The sequence below is a fragment of the Necator americanus genome, chromosome II (assembly GCF_031761385.1).
Source record: "Necator americanus strain Aroian chromosome II, whole genome shotgun sequence".
NCBI lineage: Eukaryota > Metazoa > Nematoda > Chromadorea > Rhabditida > Ancylostomatidae > Necator > Necator americanus.
The window spans coordinates 24,246,266-24,264,996 of record NC_087372.1 but is presented as its reverse complement, the minus strand read 5'-3'; the positions used below and the strand labels follow the sequence as shown (position 1 = coordinate 24,264,996).

The 18,731-nt window shown below is 41.3% G+C and overlaps 1 protein-coding gene across 1 annotated transcript; it reads right to left on the bottom strand.

The window, feature by feature from the left end:
* Positions 1–6,123: 6,123 nt before the first annotated feature.
* RB195_019284 (uncharacterized protein) lies at positions 6,124–18,084 on the bottom strand (the record flags this gene model as incomplete). Its single annotated transcript, XM_064187069.1, has 6 exons — positions 6,124–6,343; positions 6,734–6,839; positions 6,981–7,052; positions 7,189–7,305; positions 8,565–8,667; positions 17,986–18,084. 6 exons carry the CDS (start codon positions 18,082–18,084, stop codon positions 6,124–6,126), a joined length of 717 nt encoding a protein of 238 aa, XP_064042950.1.
* Between the last annotated feature and the right edge of the window lie 647 nt (positions 18,085–18,731).

Here is an 18,731-nt window from a genome sequence, read left to right as displayed (position 1 = left end):
TAAAAGTCTGAAAATCCAGAAAAATTCTGAGGTCAGCGGCAGTGAGAGGCATGGAACTGGAGTGGCAGTATACAAATTGATACAAAATGTACAAACAATATACAACAATGAGATTAAAAAACACATTCCAGTCACGTGAGCGACATTGATGGTCTCACAGAGAAATCATGAGTTTTGTTGTTTGAACTCAACTTTTCTACGTCATTCTTTTCTAACTACTCAACGCGCTCTCATTCTTCTCAGCACGAAAAATAGAAGCATTGAAGATAAAAAGGCTCGAACAAACCAGACTGAGATATGAATTGAAACGTATGAGAAAATGTATTAAAAGACGAAATAATAGTGCGACCGATAATCTTATTGAAAAATTAAAAATAGCACAGACAACGTATATCGTGCACGTAAGCGCATTAAAGAGCCACGCAATTACTTGGCTTGGCTTCATTCCTATTTGTGTGAAAAAGGAACCGATCAGGTATCCAAAATTACGCAGGCGACTAGTTGTCCGCAACGAAGTTGGAAACCCATGTTTTATATTTATAATTTGATTTCTTTGCTAAAAAAGGAAAAACAAACAAACAAAATGGAAGTGTAGAAATTACTCTTCTTTTGAATTTTCCCTGAGAAAGAAGCAGAAAAAAGACACGAAAAATATTTAAAAGACTAGTTCGGATGCTCGACGACTATTAGTCGCTCCAGTGCAATGTTGAACAACCTTTCCAGTTAAGGTCACATTTCTTCGTTTCTAGGTTAACTCGCAATCAGAAGAGGGAGAGAAACGAGATTTTGTTGGAACGGCTGATGAAAAATAGAAGAGTGGTGCATCTGTTCATATTTCTCGGATAGAATAATTCGAGGCCATGGGTATGAAATCATCGAAGAGCAAGGCACAACGCGCTTCGGTACTTATATTTTGCATTATATTTTCTGCTCATGCATAGCTAGGTACTGGCAAACTAGCCTTTGAAAGCTGCGAAATGATAAAAAGAACTAATAAAATGATATTTCTAATTACATTCTATAGCAACAGATGAGGCCAGCAACCTCATTCCTTGTTTCAGGGAATTCAGCGCACTTGCATTCAGCTGCGGATGATGAGAAAATCGCGCTGCACTTGTTGCCACATTGTTTGGAGGAATCTGCACGACGAGCTGGCTGATGTTTTGAACAGAATTTGAGAAAACTCCCATTTCGTCCTCTTCTCGGCATCTGCATTTATTAGGTTGTAGCAGAAGTTCTTAGAATTTTCAATACGGCTATTACTGCATTTACTATTACTACTATCTTGAAGAGTTTGTTCTGTTCCGCATCAGTCATTCATCAGCTGTAATCATTCACTCGAATACCTCAACTTTGGCTAATGTAACCTAACCCGAAATGGAATTCCCAGGCTAAAACAAATCAACATCTTAAATTCACCTCCGCTTCCCACCGATGTCAAATCACCACTAAAGCAGCTGGAGGTCTACTGCTCAGAAATTTCTAAGTTCAAAAATACTAGTTTTGATACAGGCGATTTTTAACGTAAAGGGATTAGTAGATTGTTCAAAAGGTAAAATAATTAATTTGTTTTTATTATCCTTGTTTTATTTAACAACAATTCTCGACAAAACAAACTATTAATGAAAAACTAACTCATGTCACAGTCCAGTATTTGGGAATGTATAGGAAAAATCCCATCCTCCACCAGAGTGAGGGACCCATGTTCTGAAAATCTTCGCAGCGAGATTTTTTCACGATGCTCTGTGGCAGCTTCTCTTGATGCGATATTAGTTATGTAACTACTCGTATTCGATCGGCTTAATAGAGGAGGCACGTGACAGCACCCGTGCTTGCCAGGAAGTTCACTCAGTGCACCCATTCACCCCGCAACATTAGCGAAAAGGAAGCGGGAACACAGCAATCCGGGACTCACTGGGACCTCGTGCGCCGCTGATGCGGCGAGAACCGCAATCATACCGGATTCTGCACATTCGACAGACTTTTTCGTGGTAGCTTACAAAAAAAGATGACAATTTAAATATCCCTGCAATTCATAAGGAACAACTCAAACAAAACCATTTCAGACACTGTACATCCTTGCACCTCAGCAGAGTTAAACACGCAGAACCATTCGATAGAGTTCAGACAACCAGATTTTCTCCTTTCTATAGAAATTTACTAGTATTTACTAAATATTTCTACGATAAGGTGTCACATGATGAGCTAAGTGCAAAAATGCAACTATTCATCACACTTTTTCAAATGCCAAGACATGAGGCAACAGATTACTCGCCATTCTTCTTAGCCTCAAATGACGATGCTGTCTTTAACGCATTTAATTCATTCCATTAATAAATGAAACAAGATGGGGATAATTTGCAATTGGATTTTGTTTATGGAAGCTACAAAAGTAACTCAATGTTTGGTTCTCAGAAAATTTATTGGAAAGAAAAAACGAATTAGTAAAAGGGGAGATGAAGCGGACCACTTCGAGTTCTCGTCTCTTATCATTTCTCGGTCCTACCAGAAAAATTTGTGCGTCACATGTGCAGAAGTTGGTTAAGGTGGCGCTTAACCAACTGACGATCGAATGCCCCATTTTTTACGCGAGAGACCGGCAACACCGAGGTAAATATGACAGGAGACGGTCTACTGATCATTCACTTCTGCTTCTGGAAGCATTTTTACAATAAGGGAACTCGACAAATTAATTACCTTCTAGTAACACTACGCAAAAATGTTCTGGAGCATGCATAAGTTGACGGATAAAGCGCATCGCGTTGATTAATCACTTCGGGGATTTGGACCTACACGTTCGACTTCAACTGAGAACCGTTCGAGGTCTTTCAGGGGGCGAGTGTCCGATGAGTCAAGACAGTGTTTTTGTCCTCCCAGACAAGCTATTAAACCCGGAACAATGAGATGCTTGGTAGGCAGGGTGGTTTCGAACCGATAGTATCGAAAATTAGAAGGAAGTTGCTAATAAATGGAAATGCAGTTGAGAAGTTTTGTGTTGAAAGACAAGGATTAGCAGAGCTGAATCAAACTGGACTAATCCAGATTCTTCGGGCATAACAGCTGCTACCGACTGCGCTACTTCCGCCACCGCTCTGGAGCTCGAGTTAATTCTTCCTGCAGCGAAAAAATGACGAAACAAAAGTCTGAAGAATGACTGATTGATTCCACGTCTCGTGCAGCCATACAGAAAACATTCGGTCGCTAACGGGATAACAGATTGGCTGCAGCGAAATCCATCGTTTGCATGCATTTTTCCTTACGGTCAAAAATGAGAAAAAAGGGAGAATACAAAAGAAACCTGCTTCCGAACAATACGACATATGCAGGAGCTCAAAACTAACCACTTGGTCCCCTTGTGGAAGAACTAAAAACGTGCACAATCCTAAATGGCTTAGATAAAGTGTGACTTAGGATATTTGGAAGAAAATCTACCGATTGAGATATTTGTGTTAGTGACAGAGCATTGGGATGCCTTTTCAATGATTAAAACCGTTGCAGTGATGTATTCACTACAGAAGAGAAGGAATTACTGTGTCAATGTACACTCCATGAAAACAGAATTCTCTTCACAGGCGAACATGGGAAAACACACTAAGAAATCCCATATAATGAATGGATTGTCGATGTATTCGTGGAAAAAGCGCGAGAACCTGTGAATTGATTCATAAATCGTTAACCAACCAGCTACTGCAAATGGACGCAAGAACTGTTTCACGATGCCAAGGCTACTTCCAAGTCTGTGATTTAAAAAGTCAGTCAACCATGTGCGAAACTATGTAGCAGCTCGTCTGCATCCCGTATCTCGTAGAAGGGCTCAAACAGAAGAAAACATTTAGGTCCCTGATTGAAATGAATAGAAAAAAAAACTGATAAGGTAGAGTAGAATTTATTCTGCTCTAATCTATCTGTGGAAAAGAATCCTATAAGAATCAGAAAAAATGCACACGAAACGATCTCAGATGGTATAGAAAAAAGAAAGGGAGACTAGAATAGGTGAGCAGAGTCATAAGTATGGACTTCTTCCTCGTTATCTTCGTCTTGAAAAAAAACTACGAGTTGAAGTGAATTGTAGTCTGAGCCCACGTGTACTGAAGTTCATAATACGTCTTGTCGAGACAAGACTAAGAAATTCGTTGCTACCCGTATCCCGCACAAAAATGAGACCATTTTAGGAATGGATGCTGGACATGGGAGCAGCACGTTAAAATTCTTGGTTCATGCAGCAGAAATAGCACCAAGCGCTCACTACTACCAATTTATCGAATTCTGAGGTACTACAACTGCTTGGTTGCTCTGGATATGTGTTGAATCATCGATCGTGTAGTCGCGGTGGAATTTCTTATCATCGCTCTAGATCTGCCGTTGGAAGAACTGAGCGCTCAGAATGAGGTTTAAATCTTTCGCACACAATCACAAATTAATACTGGATATTGGCGTGAAAGAGTTCACTTTAAAAAAAGTCCAGCTTCTTGTACAGTCCTAACGGTGGAATGTGACGAATCTGCTGAATGTTTGCAGATTTGTGGTTTTTCACTGCTTTCTTTCTTTCCTATGCTGCGGAGTTAACAACAGTAGTTATGTGCAGCCGTTGTTTGTTGGGATACAATTGAGAGCGCTTCGTTCGTGAGGTCAATTAGCAGCAAGGTTCAAAGTATGACGAAAAAAGTTTCAACTTTATAATAGAGGCAGTTCAATGGACAGATCATAAAGTGCTGATCCCAAAAGTCTCCTTCTGAAAAATGCGCGCTATTGAAGGGAGTTATAAGAAAGCGGCGAACAAAAGAACAGCAAGTTTGCAAACGCCACGCAGATCCATCACATTTCACCACTATAACTGTAAGTGCGACAAAACGTAATGCAAAATACGAAGCTTCTTTTAAAACCCCTTCCGCAACGTGGTCGGATCGGCGCGTTTGCGTTTAAGCAAAATTTTTTTCCGCCCATTTGATGACATAGAATCTCGAGGGATTTGCACTTCCTTTTTATACCTTTACGATTCAAATATCTGGTCTTCTCTTTATTTTTTCGGGTGAAAGTTCCCTCTCTACCAATCATATCCACATCCGTCATATTTCTGTACCGATATATCATTCGGAAACAATGTACTGGGTCGGTGCATTATTAATCATTTTTTCTTCTCTCATAATCGTCGCTTTTTTAGATTTTTTGTGTGAAAATAATCGTCTCCTTTGGATCAATGAAAATGCTACCGAAGATCATATCCACATCCGTCTTACTACACTCTACCAATTCGAGAAAGTATGGAATGCGATCGCGATCTGAACGAACTTCTTGGCGAAGGAACAATCGGCAAAAGCAAAATTGAAAGATAGTTCAAGAAGTTCAAATTGGGCGATATAAACCTTGTAGATGAAGAAGGAAGAGAGAAATTTCGAGGACCAGGCACGTTTGGCTGAAGATCTTAATGTGGAACGTCCGACCATCGCTCAAAGCACGGAAGAATACAGAGTTTGGCTGGAACTCTGCGACAAGAACAAAGCCAAAGGTGCTCGAATTTTCAGCGATTTGCTACAGATTTGAATGAGCAAGCTCCGCACCTGGAGATTCCCTGGGGATGAATTGTTTCTTCTTTTCGGAAACCTCAAAAAAGTAGGTTTGGGTTTGGCGAGTTGTTTCACCCAAAAGAATACCAGAAGGTGTAAATGTGGGGCGGGTAGGAGGAAAGAAGCGGAATTGTCACTGAGGTCGCAAAATGTCTCTGCTGCATTCCAACCTTTCTCGAACCGGTACAGCACAATATGGCGGACGCTGCATGAATTTCGATGGTATTTCCATCAACTGAAACGAAAAGTTTATTTTCACGAACAAAAATTTTGAAAAACGACAATTTTTGATGAAAAAAGCCGCAGTGATTATGCACCGATCTAAAAACACTAAAGGATAGATTCTGTGGATAAAATGCGCAGAAGACGCGCACTGACTCAGCTTATACCAAGGAATCGAGAGAACTAGAGTTCTACAGAGTCAAAATCCCCAACCTCTTCCAACTCAAGAACGGATAGGAGAAAGACTCAGAGCTTTCCATCTTCGCCATAGAGATTTCGCTGTTTGGAGTCTGTAGTGTTCCAATCGATTGTCCTGTTGTTGGGGAGAAAGGAGCCGCTACAATCTTCCATCAGACGGTCGCCTCTTCTGTAGTGCAGTTCCGATGACAGTGCCAAGATTGTCACACGGGGTACCGCAGTCCATCCTTCTTTCTTCACTTCTGATCCGATTAACGTAGCATGTTCCCAGTTTACCGGCGTAGGTTTGGTCGCGAATTAGCTGTTCCTCGGCTAGTTCACGTATTGGAGTCCAGGCAAATCCCAATCCCAACGATCTTCTACGATGAGCTCGGTATAGCGCTATCTTTTGAATGATCTTACGCCTTCACTTTGCTTATTTTCTTTTGGAAATCGTTGGGATTCGACTGATAGTAGCTCCCAATTTCAAACGAACTGTTTTGATGCGGAAATTGGAAGAACCAGAAATCGGCGACGAAGACATCGGTTGGGTTCCGGAGGGTTCGTCGGTAGGCTTCCTGCACATCTTCCTTTTTTGAGTCGCTCAGCGCACCACACATCAACAACAGTATTGCAGAAGTTTATTACAATGGCATCCATTTATTACAATAGTATCCTTATTACAATAAGTGACATACGAGAAAAAAAATTAAATAAAGGAGAGTTTATTCCTTAAAAGGTGAAGTGAAATTTAAGAAAAGTTTTCATACCTCCAGTGCTCGCTGAGCTCCGGAAACATCTGTTTGATCTGCATTGACGTGAGTTCCGGGTTCGAAAGGGAAAACCTCGCTGCATTGCTGTTCGCGTAGTCGGCACCTGAAGAAGAGCCAACTTTCACGCCACTCACATATGCATCTATAGGCCGAAATTCTATTTTTTTCACTAAAATGACTAACTACAGGAAGTATTGCACTGATTTAGAGAAAAGCACTCTTCTCCATTCAGTAGGCGACCTACCATTCGCACTTTCGTCCGAGTCAGAGGAAATCGATGACTGATCACTGATTGATATGTCTGAGCAGGATTTGTCTGAAAAAAATCTGTCTTCACGAAAACATGTACCAATTCCACTCCCAGAAAATGCACACAACATTCTCCGACGGCGGGATTCGACCGCCTGCTCACGAACAAAGGAAGGAATGAAGAACGGTCCGAAACTGAGAACCTATGCTGAGTCTGAGCAGATTGCTGTGGATATCGTGCCATGTGGTAATCGCCCCGACTAGTTTGCGAGTCAATTCGTCACATACCGTCATCTGTGAGTGAACTCTTTCGAGAGGAGCTGAAAAAAGTGGTGGAGATAGGAAATAAAAAAGAAAGTGACCAGTTACAAATCCGGATTATTCTGCTAGTCACGAAACGCAGTGGACCAGAGTTCTGAAAGCAATGGTAAATTTCGAAAGACCTAAGAACGAAAGGATTTCTTTACATAAAGGAACCGCGTGTTTTTCCCCTAACGGTCTCTCATCGTTGTGACTGGATACTTGCATCCGACGAAAGGCATGCACAAAGGTCATGCAGAAACCATAAATACGTCTCGTTTCAATATACAGGAGGATAACATTAGGATGCTCGGGAAGACTTGCACAAAAAAAAAAATTAAAAATCCAGGTTTCTTTCAGAAATAAATGAAATGCTTCAGCAAATGCAAGAACCGTGCAGGATGCTCTCGAAGCTTTTCCTAAGTGGCGATGTGAAGGTGACCGTGCGTGCTTTTGTTGATTTGTAAAATAAGTGAACAACAACTTCCGCACGTCGCAATGGACACCGCAAAATGCAAAAAAAATGCAGAGATCGGCCAGCAGTCGGCTGCCCTCCCGCCGCATTCGCCGGGCATTGCGCCGTCGGTCTACCGTTGTCCCTGTCGAAATAAAAGCACCTTCTTCATGGGGTTCAACGAGTTCGACAACCTCAAGACAGCGATTGACAACTTTTTGGCTTGAATCCTATGCAGGGGTTCATCAATGGCTTACCAGACAGGAACGGGAAGGTTATAAACTTCCGTAGTAAATATATTGTTGGATATTAATTGCTCTGAGTAAAGTCACAGAAAATTTAAAAGAATTTTCGGTGGAACGTTTCTTACAACCTATTATGCACGACGGCAGAAGCAACGACACTACTTGAAGAACGCTTCCACGAAAACTTTTAATGTTACATTATTCCCGCTAAAAAAATTGGATGTCGTTTTCAAGAGTGGCTGCGGAAAAGCAAAGCACTTTTTATTAAGCTATCAGCCAGAGGTGCCAATTTTCTCCGCGAGACAATTTCTTCCACCCTGACCAAGTGGCGAAATGTAATCGTCTAGAGTTGGTTCCATCTCTTTCGTTGAAGAAAACAAGTGTTTTGTCAGGCAAGATTTCAGGATTTATTGTTTCGCGTTTTCGACCATACTTTTGAAGATCCAAATTACTATTGGAAAGGACCTAACCTCGGAAATTATAACGTGTATAGTAAACCAGTTCAAATGAGCTCAGGTGATGCCAACAAAATTTCGAGGGAGCACAATTCAATCATAGTTCTACTGAAAGTTGTACGAACCTTTGTGAAACCACCGTTTACGTGGCGGAGCAGAAGCCGATCGAGCAGGTTCGCGTGCGTACAACGATCTCTTCTCTGCGCAACTTCTCATTGACATCTTCTCCTAAATTGAGAGATTTGAGAAGAAAATTTTAAGAGGCTTCATCACTCTACACTGTATGTCCAAGGTTAGCCTGCAAGGAACAAGATATCGGACGAAGAAGACGAAACAGTGCTTTCTACCGAATCCCTATCTCGATGCAACCTCCTGCTATTATTCTTTAAAAGCAGCATATCATGGAACTGTTGGGACCTCTGTGGGACAATGTGAAGTTTCGGCTGTACATAAATCAGTTTGCAGAAAGAGTTTGAGCTAACCACGCTCAAAGTCCCTCAATCTTTCTGAAAAGCGGCGTGAAAGTTGTCTTCGCTCTTTGAGGCAGGTTACGACTTGCCGCTCTTCGCACGCTCAGGTTCCCTCAGCAGCCTATTCATGGACTTTACTTGAATAGGCTGCTGTGGAGAACTCGTTTATTGTCGAACGCTCGCCCGAAGACGCAAAACGTCCTGACGTATCTTGTAGGAAATAAGGCTGTTTTCCAGGACGATTAGGGAGAATTAATCGGGATCAAGCACTCACTCAGAAGTAACACCCCGAACTCTATACTGACCTTCAGAGAACCCAGAAAGAAGAATATATGCTGCTCATTGATTACGACACCAGCACATGCAACAAGGCAAAAACGACTGAAGCCCGGTGCAACTGCGCAAGCGGTTGCGGTGGAGGTAAAACATTTATTAGCCCCAGTCGGACTTCAGAGATGAGGAAGGTTTCCACTGCGCCGCCATCTCGACCTCAACCACCTATGCCAATGCACCAGGATTCAGGTTGTTTTGATACGCCTTTATTCAGGGTCTGAAAATCGCGTATCGCAGCCCATTCGACGGCTTGAAGCAGCAAAGCCTTGCGTTGGCTCTGTCCTAACAACGATTGCTCGAAGAGATAATGTACATGCAATTTTGTGTCTCCGTGCATCCATCGAGAAGATGATTCTCCTAGGCATGCACTGTGCTCACAACGTCACAATTCACATGCGGACATGACATTCGCGTGACAGACTTTCAGCCTACAAGCAATCGCAACGAAACTTTACGTAACGGCCACATCACCTTCGGAAGACTGGGTCGATTAAGCAATCGAAAGAACGAGGAGCTACGCGTGGTGACAGGAAACCAGAGAGTGAAATGTTCGTTGTTATGCAAATCTATCGAGGGAGGCCTACATAATATGTTTTGATCAGGACTGTATACAGGGTACAAGTTTTCAAGTCAGTTTTCTGAAAACAGAGTGGTTATGCACAAGTCAGGTGAACTTATGCAGCAGTAGTTATGCACCTGTTCAAAACAATCTGAATCTACAAACAGAGAAAAAAGTGGACCAAACATTTTTCCAAGAGAGCACGAACAACGCCGATCCTTTCCTGATCCACGCCAAGCCCAATCTCGCAGACGTTGCCGGCTGTATTAAAGGCATCACTCCACGAATCCGAGGTGGTACGGATTTTAGGTGGAGTATCCGTATAAGGGACAGTAGATTATGGAGAGGGGGTGATTCCGTCCATTTCTTCCTAATTGCCGTAAAAAACGGTCCGGAAGATACGGCTTCGGACGTTCTGGCGCGCTATTTTGTACAAGGAGTTCGACTGGAGCGCGCCAGCTTTGTGCGGCGCCGCATCTTCCGGGTCGTTCTTTTACGCCAATTAGTAATAAATGGAAGAAATTACTCACGTCTTCATAATCTACGATCCCGTATACGGATACTCCACCTGAAACCCGTACCACCTCAGATTCGTGTGGTAATGCCTTTAATTAACTTAGAGAAATAGAAGTAAGGGCTCAATTTCCAGTTACTCTGATTCCCAAACTTTTGGGATGAAGGTTAAAGGATAAAAAACAAAGTGCACGGCGTTGATCTTTGCCTGTATACGCCCAAGCGTTCCACTTCAATTTACTACTGGCTCGTCCCGTGAATTTATTTTTCATTCGCATAAACTTTTTTGACTTTATCAGTATTGTTTATTGTCTTATCATTGTAAGCATTGAAAAGGAGTAAATTCTAGACAAAAGGAAGTTTTCCAGAAATCTCAAACTTCAAAAACAGTTTTCAAGAGCAAATGCAGTGGATCAAAAGTAGAGGAAACCGCGCTTTATTTACAGGACAGCGTGATAGCATGAAGAAGCTGAGCCGGGAGCCATTCCCAAATTCCAACAGCTCACAGGATTAAACCTAAAAAGGACTCCGAATGCTGTTTACTTCATCTACTAACGCTGTATGTAAGCATATTTTTCAAAAAAAAAACGTTATCGGCGCTTCTGTAAAAGATTAGTCGCAATCTAAGTTTTTCCTTTGATTATGGATACCACGTATGACGTCATCGAAAGCCAAGTGGAATTTAAAGTCCCCCATCACCCAGGAAGATTCCAGAAAAGTACTATTTTCTTTCTTGATTCTTGATTTTCTGGGCTACGAACGTACTGTTTAATTGTTGTTTCAAGAGAGATCGGGAGGAATGGAAGTTGGAAAGATTGCAGTAGCGAAGCGAATGGGAATATTGCTGTTGTGAAATTGTGGACCAAAAAAAAGCAAAGTGACTGGATCACTCACTAACGTGAAATGTCATGTACATAACTATAATGGAGGAAAAAAAGTTGACCGTTGATGCAATGAGAAATTGACGAAAACATATATCAGTGGTCTTGAAGCTATATAATTTTGTCGTCGGCCATCTGGCTATTCCATGGGATTCCAATCCTCACGAAATTATGTCAGTGCGAGTGCTTAACGAACAAAGGATAACATTTAATTTTGACTCAAAGCACTAAACCGTTACATTATTATACATCAGCATTGAAAATAATGACCGCCATTGCTGCTTGTTGCTGAGGAAAAATTGCGGCGAAGACGGTGTAGTTCAAAAGCTTTGTTTTCGTTTTCAAATTTTCCTTTCCAAACATCCACTAAGACTGTACATACTGTTTTTTTCCGGGGAGTAATGCAGTTTCCTCAGTTGGCCGTGAGGAGTTTTTTGTCACGCTGGTCCATTTTTGAAGGGAGACATCGAAAGTCCGCTATAAAAGAAAAGAGAATAGTAAGAAGTCAAGGAAAGTCATGGAACGACCCAAAACTTTCATAAATGCTTTATGTAATCATCTGCTTCATGAAAATCCAGTCGGATCGCATGCCAAAATCGCCCAGATATCAGGGAGGACATATCATGAGTTTAAAGTTCTCTAAATTAATGGAAGATTAATATCCTAATGTTGTCTGGAAATAAAGTACCTTAAAGATGAAAGTTAGGATAGGGAGTGATAGGAGTAATAGGAGAGTTTTGCTGCTGAAAGCAGTTCTTGTTTTAAACGAGCACTTAAAGAGGATAGGTGCTACCATCGATTGATTGGTCCAAGTGTGAGTTTATGTGCTTCGGAACAAATATGTGGGAGCTTCCCAATCTTGTGAAAAGAGATTTTGCCACCCTATTTCCACCACCTCACACCTTTACAAAAATGTTACCTAATGCGAGGATGGAATGTGCGTGACGGCAGGAGACGTCCTGGCAACGATGTCAACAACCATTCTACTCCGAAAAGGTTTCTCAAATCAACTATGTGCTCTAGAAAGAGTTTTATGAATTAGAAACATCGCATTTTAAAGCACATAGAAATTAAAAATCTGTGCTGTTTTCGCTGGTGTTGAACTGACCATATGCACAACTTTTTTTGAATAAATTGATGTATGTCCGAAGAAAATATGGATCAGAGTAGAAGTTTTAGGACTATTCAACATTCATAACATTTGAGGAAACAACAACTGCTGTGAAGCTCACATGAGTTGGTAGGAAAACTGTGCTGATTTATCGATCGTTTTCACGACCTTCTTAGTCACTGTGTATGAGCAAGACACCGCTCTCAAATAACTGCTACTCCCTGAGAATACGGTTCAATTCTCAGATGAAGAAGTGTTTGAAGCATTGAGCAGTCCAAGGCTGCTATAGAACGACATATTGTCAAGGAATAACCTTCCTTGATATTTTCCAATAAGATTTCTAATTTCTATACGAATGAAAGGACCATTGTCTTTCTAATGACTCCACATTTATTCTTTTTCCACCTCACTCCATAAGTGTTCCTACGGCAATGATAGGTTGATAAAAGGAGATTTGGTGCAGAACTGCTAGTCACTATCCTAAACCCTCAAAATCAGCTTCAAAAGACGACTTAGCAGGTTGGTGTGGGTCTAGTAACCTAGTCCGCCATACCTGGTATCAGCATGACAATTACTTTTCATAAAACTAGCAGAAACTTGCGCTGGAACGAAAATCGGGTCAAAACGACCTAGAGCTCGATGCAGTTCTGTAAGGGGCTGCTCGAAGCGGCGAGGTTGAGCCTTCAGTTGCGAGCGACTCGATCTGTTGGACTAAGTCAGGGCAACCGCTTACGCCATTGTACTGGACCAGACTATGATATATTCCATACTTCCTGAACGTGTCATTTACTCTTGGAGAAGTCGAGAGTTCACTTTAAACACAACACAAAAACGCACATACTGCACCACCTTCCTGGGTGAAATCTCTTCTGGGAGCAGAAAAAGATCAAAAATAGCTATAAGAAAAGAGTTGTGCTGATGAATGGAGCGAGACATGTGGCAGGACCTTTTGACAGCTCACCTTCTTAGCCATCGCTCTGCCTGCAACTTGAAAACTGAATTGGTGTGTGGAGCTACGTGGAAGCAATTCTTTCGAATTAGTGAGGATGTGTGCGATGTCACCGCGAATTACTGCAAAATGGCTGAGCAAGCAGCGAACCCACGTCAGTTTAGCGCTTACGACTCCAAGGTGAACGAAATGAGCAACAGGAAGTACTGCTGAAAAAGCAAAAACCGAGACTTATTGCGGGTTCTCGTTGAAAACAAGGACACTGCATCTGACACCGCTCATCGCTTCCAGGAGATTCTGAAGATTTGAATATGTTGGAAATCAGTACGTAGTTGGTGGAACAAAAGAGAATTCTTTTTTCTCCTAATCATCGAGTTTTTAACAGTGCACAGCGAGCAAAGCGAGAAAAACTGGAATTTCTCTCCATTCCTTCCGGAAAAAGAGGAATTTTGCTATTGACTGGATTCGTTATTTCACATGTTTTGAATTTGTTTCAAGTTTGAAAGTTTCAAATTTATAACTTTTTTTCCTTAATTTTAGGTGGAAAATCAACTGTGTACAAACTTTACAGAAGTAAATTCCAAAGTTTTTATGATTTTCATAATTTCATAATTATTATTATTATTATTTTGTTTTTATTATTATTATTAATACCTAATTTTTAAACTGTAAATAAAAAAGTCTTAGGAGATCCTATTGTCATTGAATATGACTTCCAAAGCCGGAATTCAGGAACGACTTGTGAACAATTAGGATTGCGGTGATCTCTGCAATTTCGGTCTCACTCACAGAATTTTCTTAACCAACACTGACATTTGTTTCACCAGCTTCGCTCCACACCTCACAAATATTGCAAAAGGCCGGACTTAGATTGTTGAGGTTGTTGTTGTTGCGTCCGCGGAAGGAAGTAAAGAATTAAGGAGTAAAGAGATCCAGGAAATACGAAATCTCTTGTTGCAGGACATGCTAGATTTCGCATGGTTTACTTTCTGCAAAGGTCTTCTCCTACCACCGCTTTTGAGGTAATTCGCAATTCTTCAGGTATCACTTTTTCGAAGCTTGAAAAGAGAGATCCTTCGCAACTATCTGATCCACAGGTACTGAGTTACGAAAAGTTCGAAACAACCCTAAATGTTTTACTCCCGCTCTTTTCTTAGTTGCACTTGATTGTAGTTCAGCTGTGGGCGGCTAATGCACCAAATGTTTCTGCTAGGAAAATGCGTCTGTGGACGTCCGACTTTTCCGTTTATGGCTTATGGTGTCGCCTCTGCCCTGCGATTCGTAAGGACATCGCTAGCAGAAGTTTTCGATGTTCGGCACTTCGCACTAGTACGCATAAAGATTATTCTCAAGAATGGGAGTGCAAAAATACTCAAACGTACACTGAGGCCTTATTTTACCCAACGAAACATTTTTTGAACCTATACGAGCTGGGAGTGTTGACATCTGAGTTGTATTAGCGGTAGAATCACCTCCAAGGCATCTTTCTATACCTGTCCCGTGACGCAATCTACTGGATGAGTTTTCATTTCGTCAATCGTACAAGTGTAAATAGTTGTTTCGTCGCATGAACTGAAGTGTTCAGGTGTCTCCTAGAAGTGCTGATTCCTGGTTACTAGAAGTTAAGTTTTGTTCTTTCTTGAGAACTATATTTTATATGCATCTGCTAGTAAAAAAAACTCAACGCCGATCATTCGCGCTATCGTGAATGTCTGCTTTCTATTCCGGACACGGAGATGTACCACGACGATATCTGCGGCAAACGTACGTACGCGTAACAGAGGTGAGTTCTTTATCAACTCAAACGGGATTAACCATAGACAACAACATAGAGTTTTTTTTTTTTGAAACACAGTTCTATTTGCTAAAGGAGGTCGAAATGACGTGAAATTAGGTGCAGTTACATAAGCAGCCGCTCTCGAAAAGCGAGAGTGAACCATTCATCGCCGCACTTCGCTATGGCCCCATTCTGATCGCACGCCGCTTCGAGCGCAGCCACAACTGAACCTTACGCAACTGAACCGAGCTTATGTCGCTTTGACCTCACTATAGTTATACTTCTGACGCTTTCCATAAAACGCTGTCGGAATTGTCTACTTCCAACGTGGGTTTTTCTGCTGCCTACGTTTTGTGCTTTAAAAGCTTCATGCCTTTTTGTTCTTCCCTTGCGAATTAAGCAATTTTTGTCGGAAAGTGTATTGGTAGCAAGAGTTCAACAAGCGGCTAGTTACTGCTCATCTTTTGTAAAGTTCCCATTTAGATCCACTGAGTCAATGGCACTCTTTATCAGGTGCTTTCCATACTGCCAGCAACGTGTTTTAAGGAAAACGGAGCGCCTACCACAACGAAAGAAGGATTTAGCCTGACTATATCAACGAGACATACACTAGATACTGCACTGAGGTCATTACCATCCGTAGATTCCAAATTTAAAAGTACCCTTCCAGAAGTACAATCGCAACGAAACAAACGACTTTCCAAGCTTCAGCTTGCTGGAAACTGCAAATTTAGAAAAATCACTTTAGCTATCCGCCTTCGATTGAATTTAGAAAAGAGCAGTTATTGGTGCGAAGTCATATCGTGGTTGAGTTAATTTGTATGCAAGCATCACTGCTAATTCAAAAGATGGGGCACTTTCTCACAGGTAACTGGCATCTGGCTTTTTTCCAGTTCTTTAGCATTTTAACTTCTCACCATTGTTTTTGCCCGATGCCCGATTTTGACTGATGATCAAAACTGACGATATTTGCAAACGATCGCCTCCGCATGCCGAAATTTAAAAAAAAGAAGAAAAAATCTAAACATTCGGGGGATCTTAACCTGTGGTTTAGATCCTAGTTTCCCAATTTAAGGGCAAAAGAAACGCACCAAGATCAATCACAGTTCCAACTGTTTTCAACCACAGCACCGTTACAAGCACTGTAATTGCTGATTAAACCAGCAGTCGAAGCATCAACCAACGTAAATGCATACATACATGCACACATACACTCATACGTACATCAGTACATCTATACAGGTGTATATATCTACGTATACATACGTACGTATATACATACGATCCATACGCACTGTGCAAGAAAATCCATGGAAAGATACCGTTGAAATTTTCCTAGATGACTACTGTCTTCTTAGTCAACACCAAAATATCAGATGGAAACATATTAATTAAATTTTGAATGAATTGTACGAAAATTAGCAAATCGTTAAAATCGGTTTTTATGGGAAAAAAAAGAAGCAACCATATTCAGCATGAGAGAAAACAAAGTCGGTCAAATTTTTACTTCGTCTAGAGCTAAAGAACACCCAAATCAATAAAATCGATGCAGCCGATGAAGAAATAATTGAATGAAGAGACTACATATAGTTTGGCCGAAGTGGTTCCATCTTCAGAGATACATATGTATCGCAGTATCGCAGAAACAGAAAACAATTTTTCAGTCATATAAAAGTGGTGACTTTTTTCGTAAAATTGTAATTGTTTTTGTTCTTCTATTAACGCTTTTTTCAATTTTTTTCCTTAAAAATTTAGGCGTAGATGAGATCTCGTGATTTTTTTCCCAAGCCCGTCAGTACTATATTTGGAGAACAACCAAACTCGATTTTACATCTATATTTCTCTCAAATCTCCACAATTTGGAAACATTTTTCGAAGTTTGGGTTTCCTCCGCTCTCAACTATTAGCACAGAATGATGTGCTAACATGAAAAGAGGTGAATATCATCATCGGGGTGGCGAAGATAAAACTCCACGTCAGACCCCGTGAACGTGCGTTGGCCAGTGTTGTATCCAAGCAGCCGTTTGTATGTGTGTTTCCACTTCTTGGAGAAAGGATGTTAGCAGCATCAGGGAACTATGCATGGAAATAGATACGCGAATGAGTCATAGAAACCCATCCTATCATTGGGGCTGCCGCGCAAAAATTCGACGCCATGGCACCCGTCTCCCTCTTTTTTTGGAATTTCGTGACTGAGACACACACAGACGCACACACGTGACAGAATAAGCCCGCATGATAGTTTGCAAATTTGCAAACTACCAGAGTATCAAACAAAAATTGCAAAGATTTATTTTCGTGACACACACACCGACTAAGCGCGTTATTGTATAGCATGATACACGCACATATGTACATACACACATACATGTGCATACGCATACCCGCATTCACATACACGTACATACGTGCATGTCAGTTAAGTCTTGAAAGCTCCGCTGCACAACACCTACCTTGAATGAGAACAACTATGCGTAACAAACACAAGAAAGACCCGCGCTGTCCAACACCTGAAGCCGTCCTGAGGAACATGGTTTGTTGCTTCTTCGTGAAAAGAAAACAGAGAAAAACGACCTTCTTTACAAATAGTTATAATTTGACTGTTACGTATGAAACCATGAGGTGGAACAGGGATACGCAATCAACGAGAACTTGACTTCGTTTCTCATCTGGTACATTTTAAAGTTTAAAAACGTTGGCAATCACCGGGAGTTCCTAAGCACTCGGTACCAGACTTTTTTTTAGAAATAATCAAAGAAATATACGTCAGAAACACAGAGTAGAACGAAACCATTTTGAAAACATTTTGCCAACCTCTCTATCCAAGTGCTTCCGCGTTCAATTGAATTCTGAGTTCCGTTTAACAACACACCTCTCGTTTGAATGGCAGTTAAATTGTGAATAATGTTTGGGTAAAGCTCCTGATCTATGACTTGAGAAACCGCATGCTTACCGGGCAATGCAGCAGGATAAGAGCTTCGACGATGTCCCCGCATGATCGTGAGATCGCGTAGCGAACGTCTGCGGTCTGAAGACGCTGCAGCTCCACCATTTTAGCTCAGATCGACTGAAAAAACAAAATGCTTTAGTTGATCCTATTTAGAAGCACTGCTGTACTCGACGACATTACACATATTGCATACGTTATTGACGATATATATTTTTGAAGAGGTATGTAATTGAAGCGGAGGATAAGAACAGGCGAAAGAGCCTCGGAGTATAGAAAGAGGAAGAAGAAACAATGTAGGAAAGAGAAGAAGAACAAGAACGAAAGAAGTAATTTTTTGAAACCTTTTCTTGAATGGACCGAAGCATATCCGATGTTGTTTGCTCAGCAGAACTCAGTGGATGTAATAGTACAAGAGCACTGGCAAAGTTATATGACTGGTACATATCCTGTCCTTAAAGTGAACGTATCACGAAATTGACATGGTACTGAGACCCTAGGGAAAAGTGTTTTCCCGCTCAATCGCCTCTGGTCGTCCTAAAAAACGGCCTCGGAGCCGTTTTAGTTCCTACGAATAATGCTAGAACTTGCGCTCTTATACACCCTTGTACTCCACTTTTCCCTTGGGTTTCGGCACCAATTTCGTGACAGGGTGAATCTAAATATAGATACTGAAATGGTGTCATTGTTCGATATACTTCTAAAAAAAGTATGGAAAAGTCCTAGAAGCAAAGCTGGAAAGAAATCCAGCA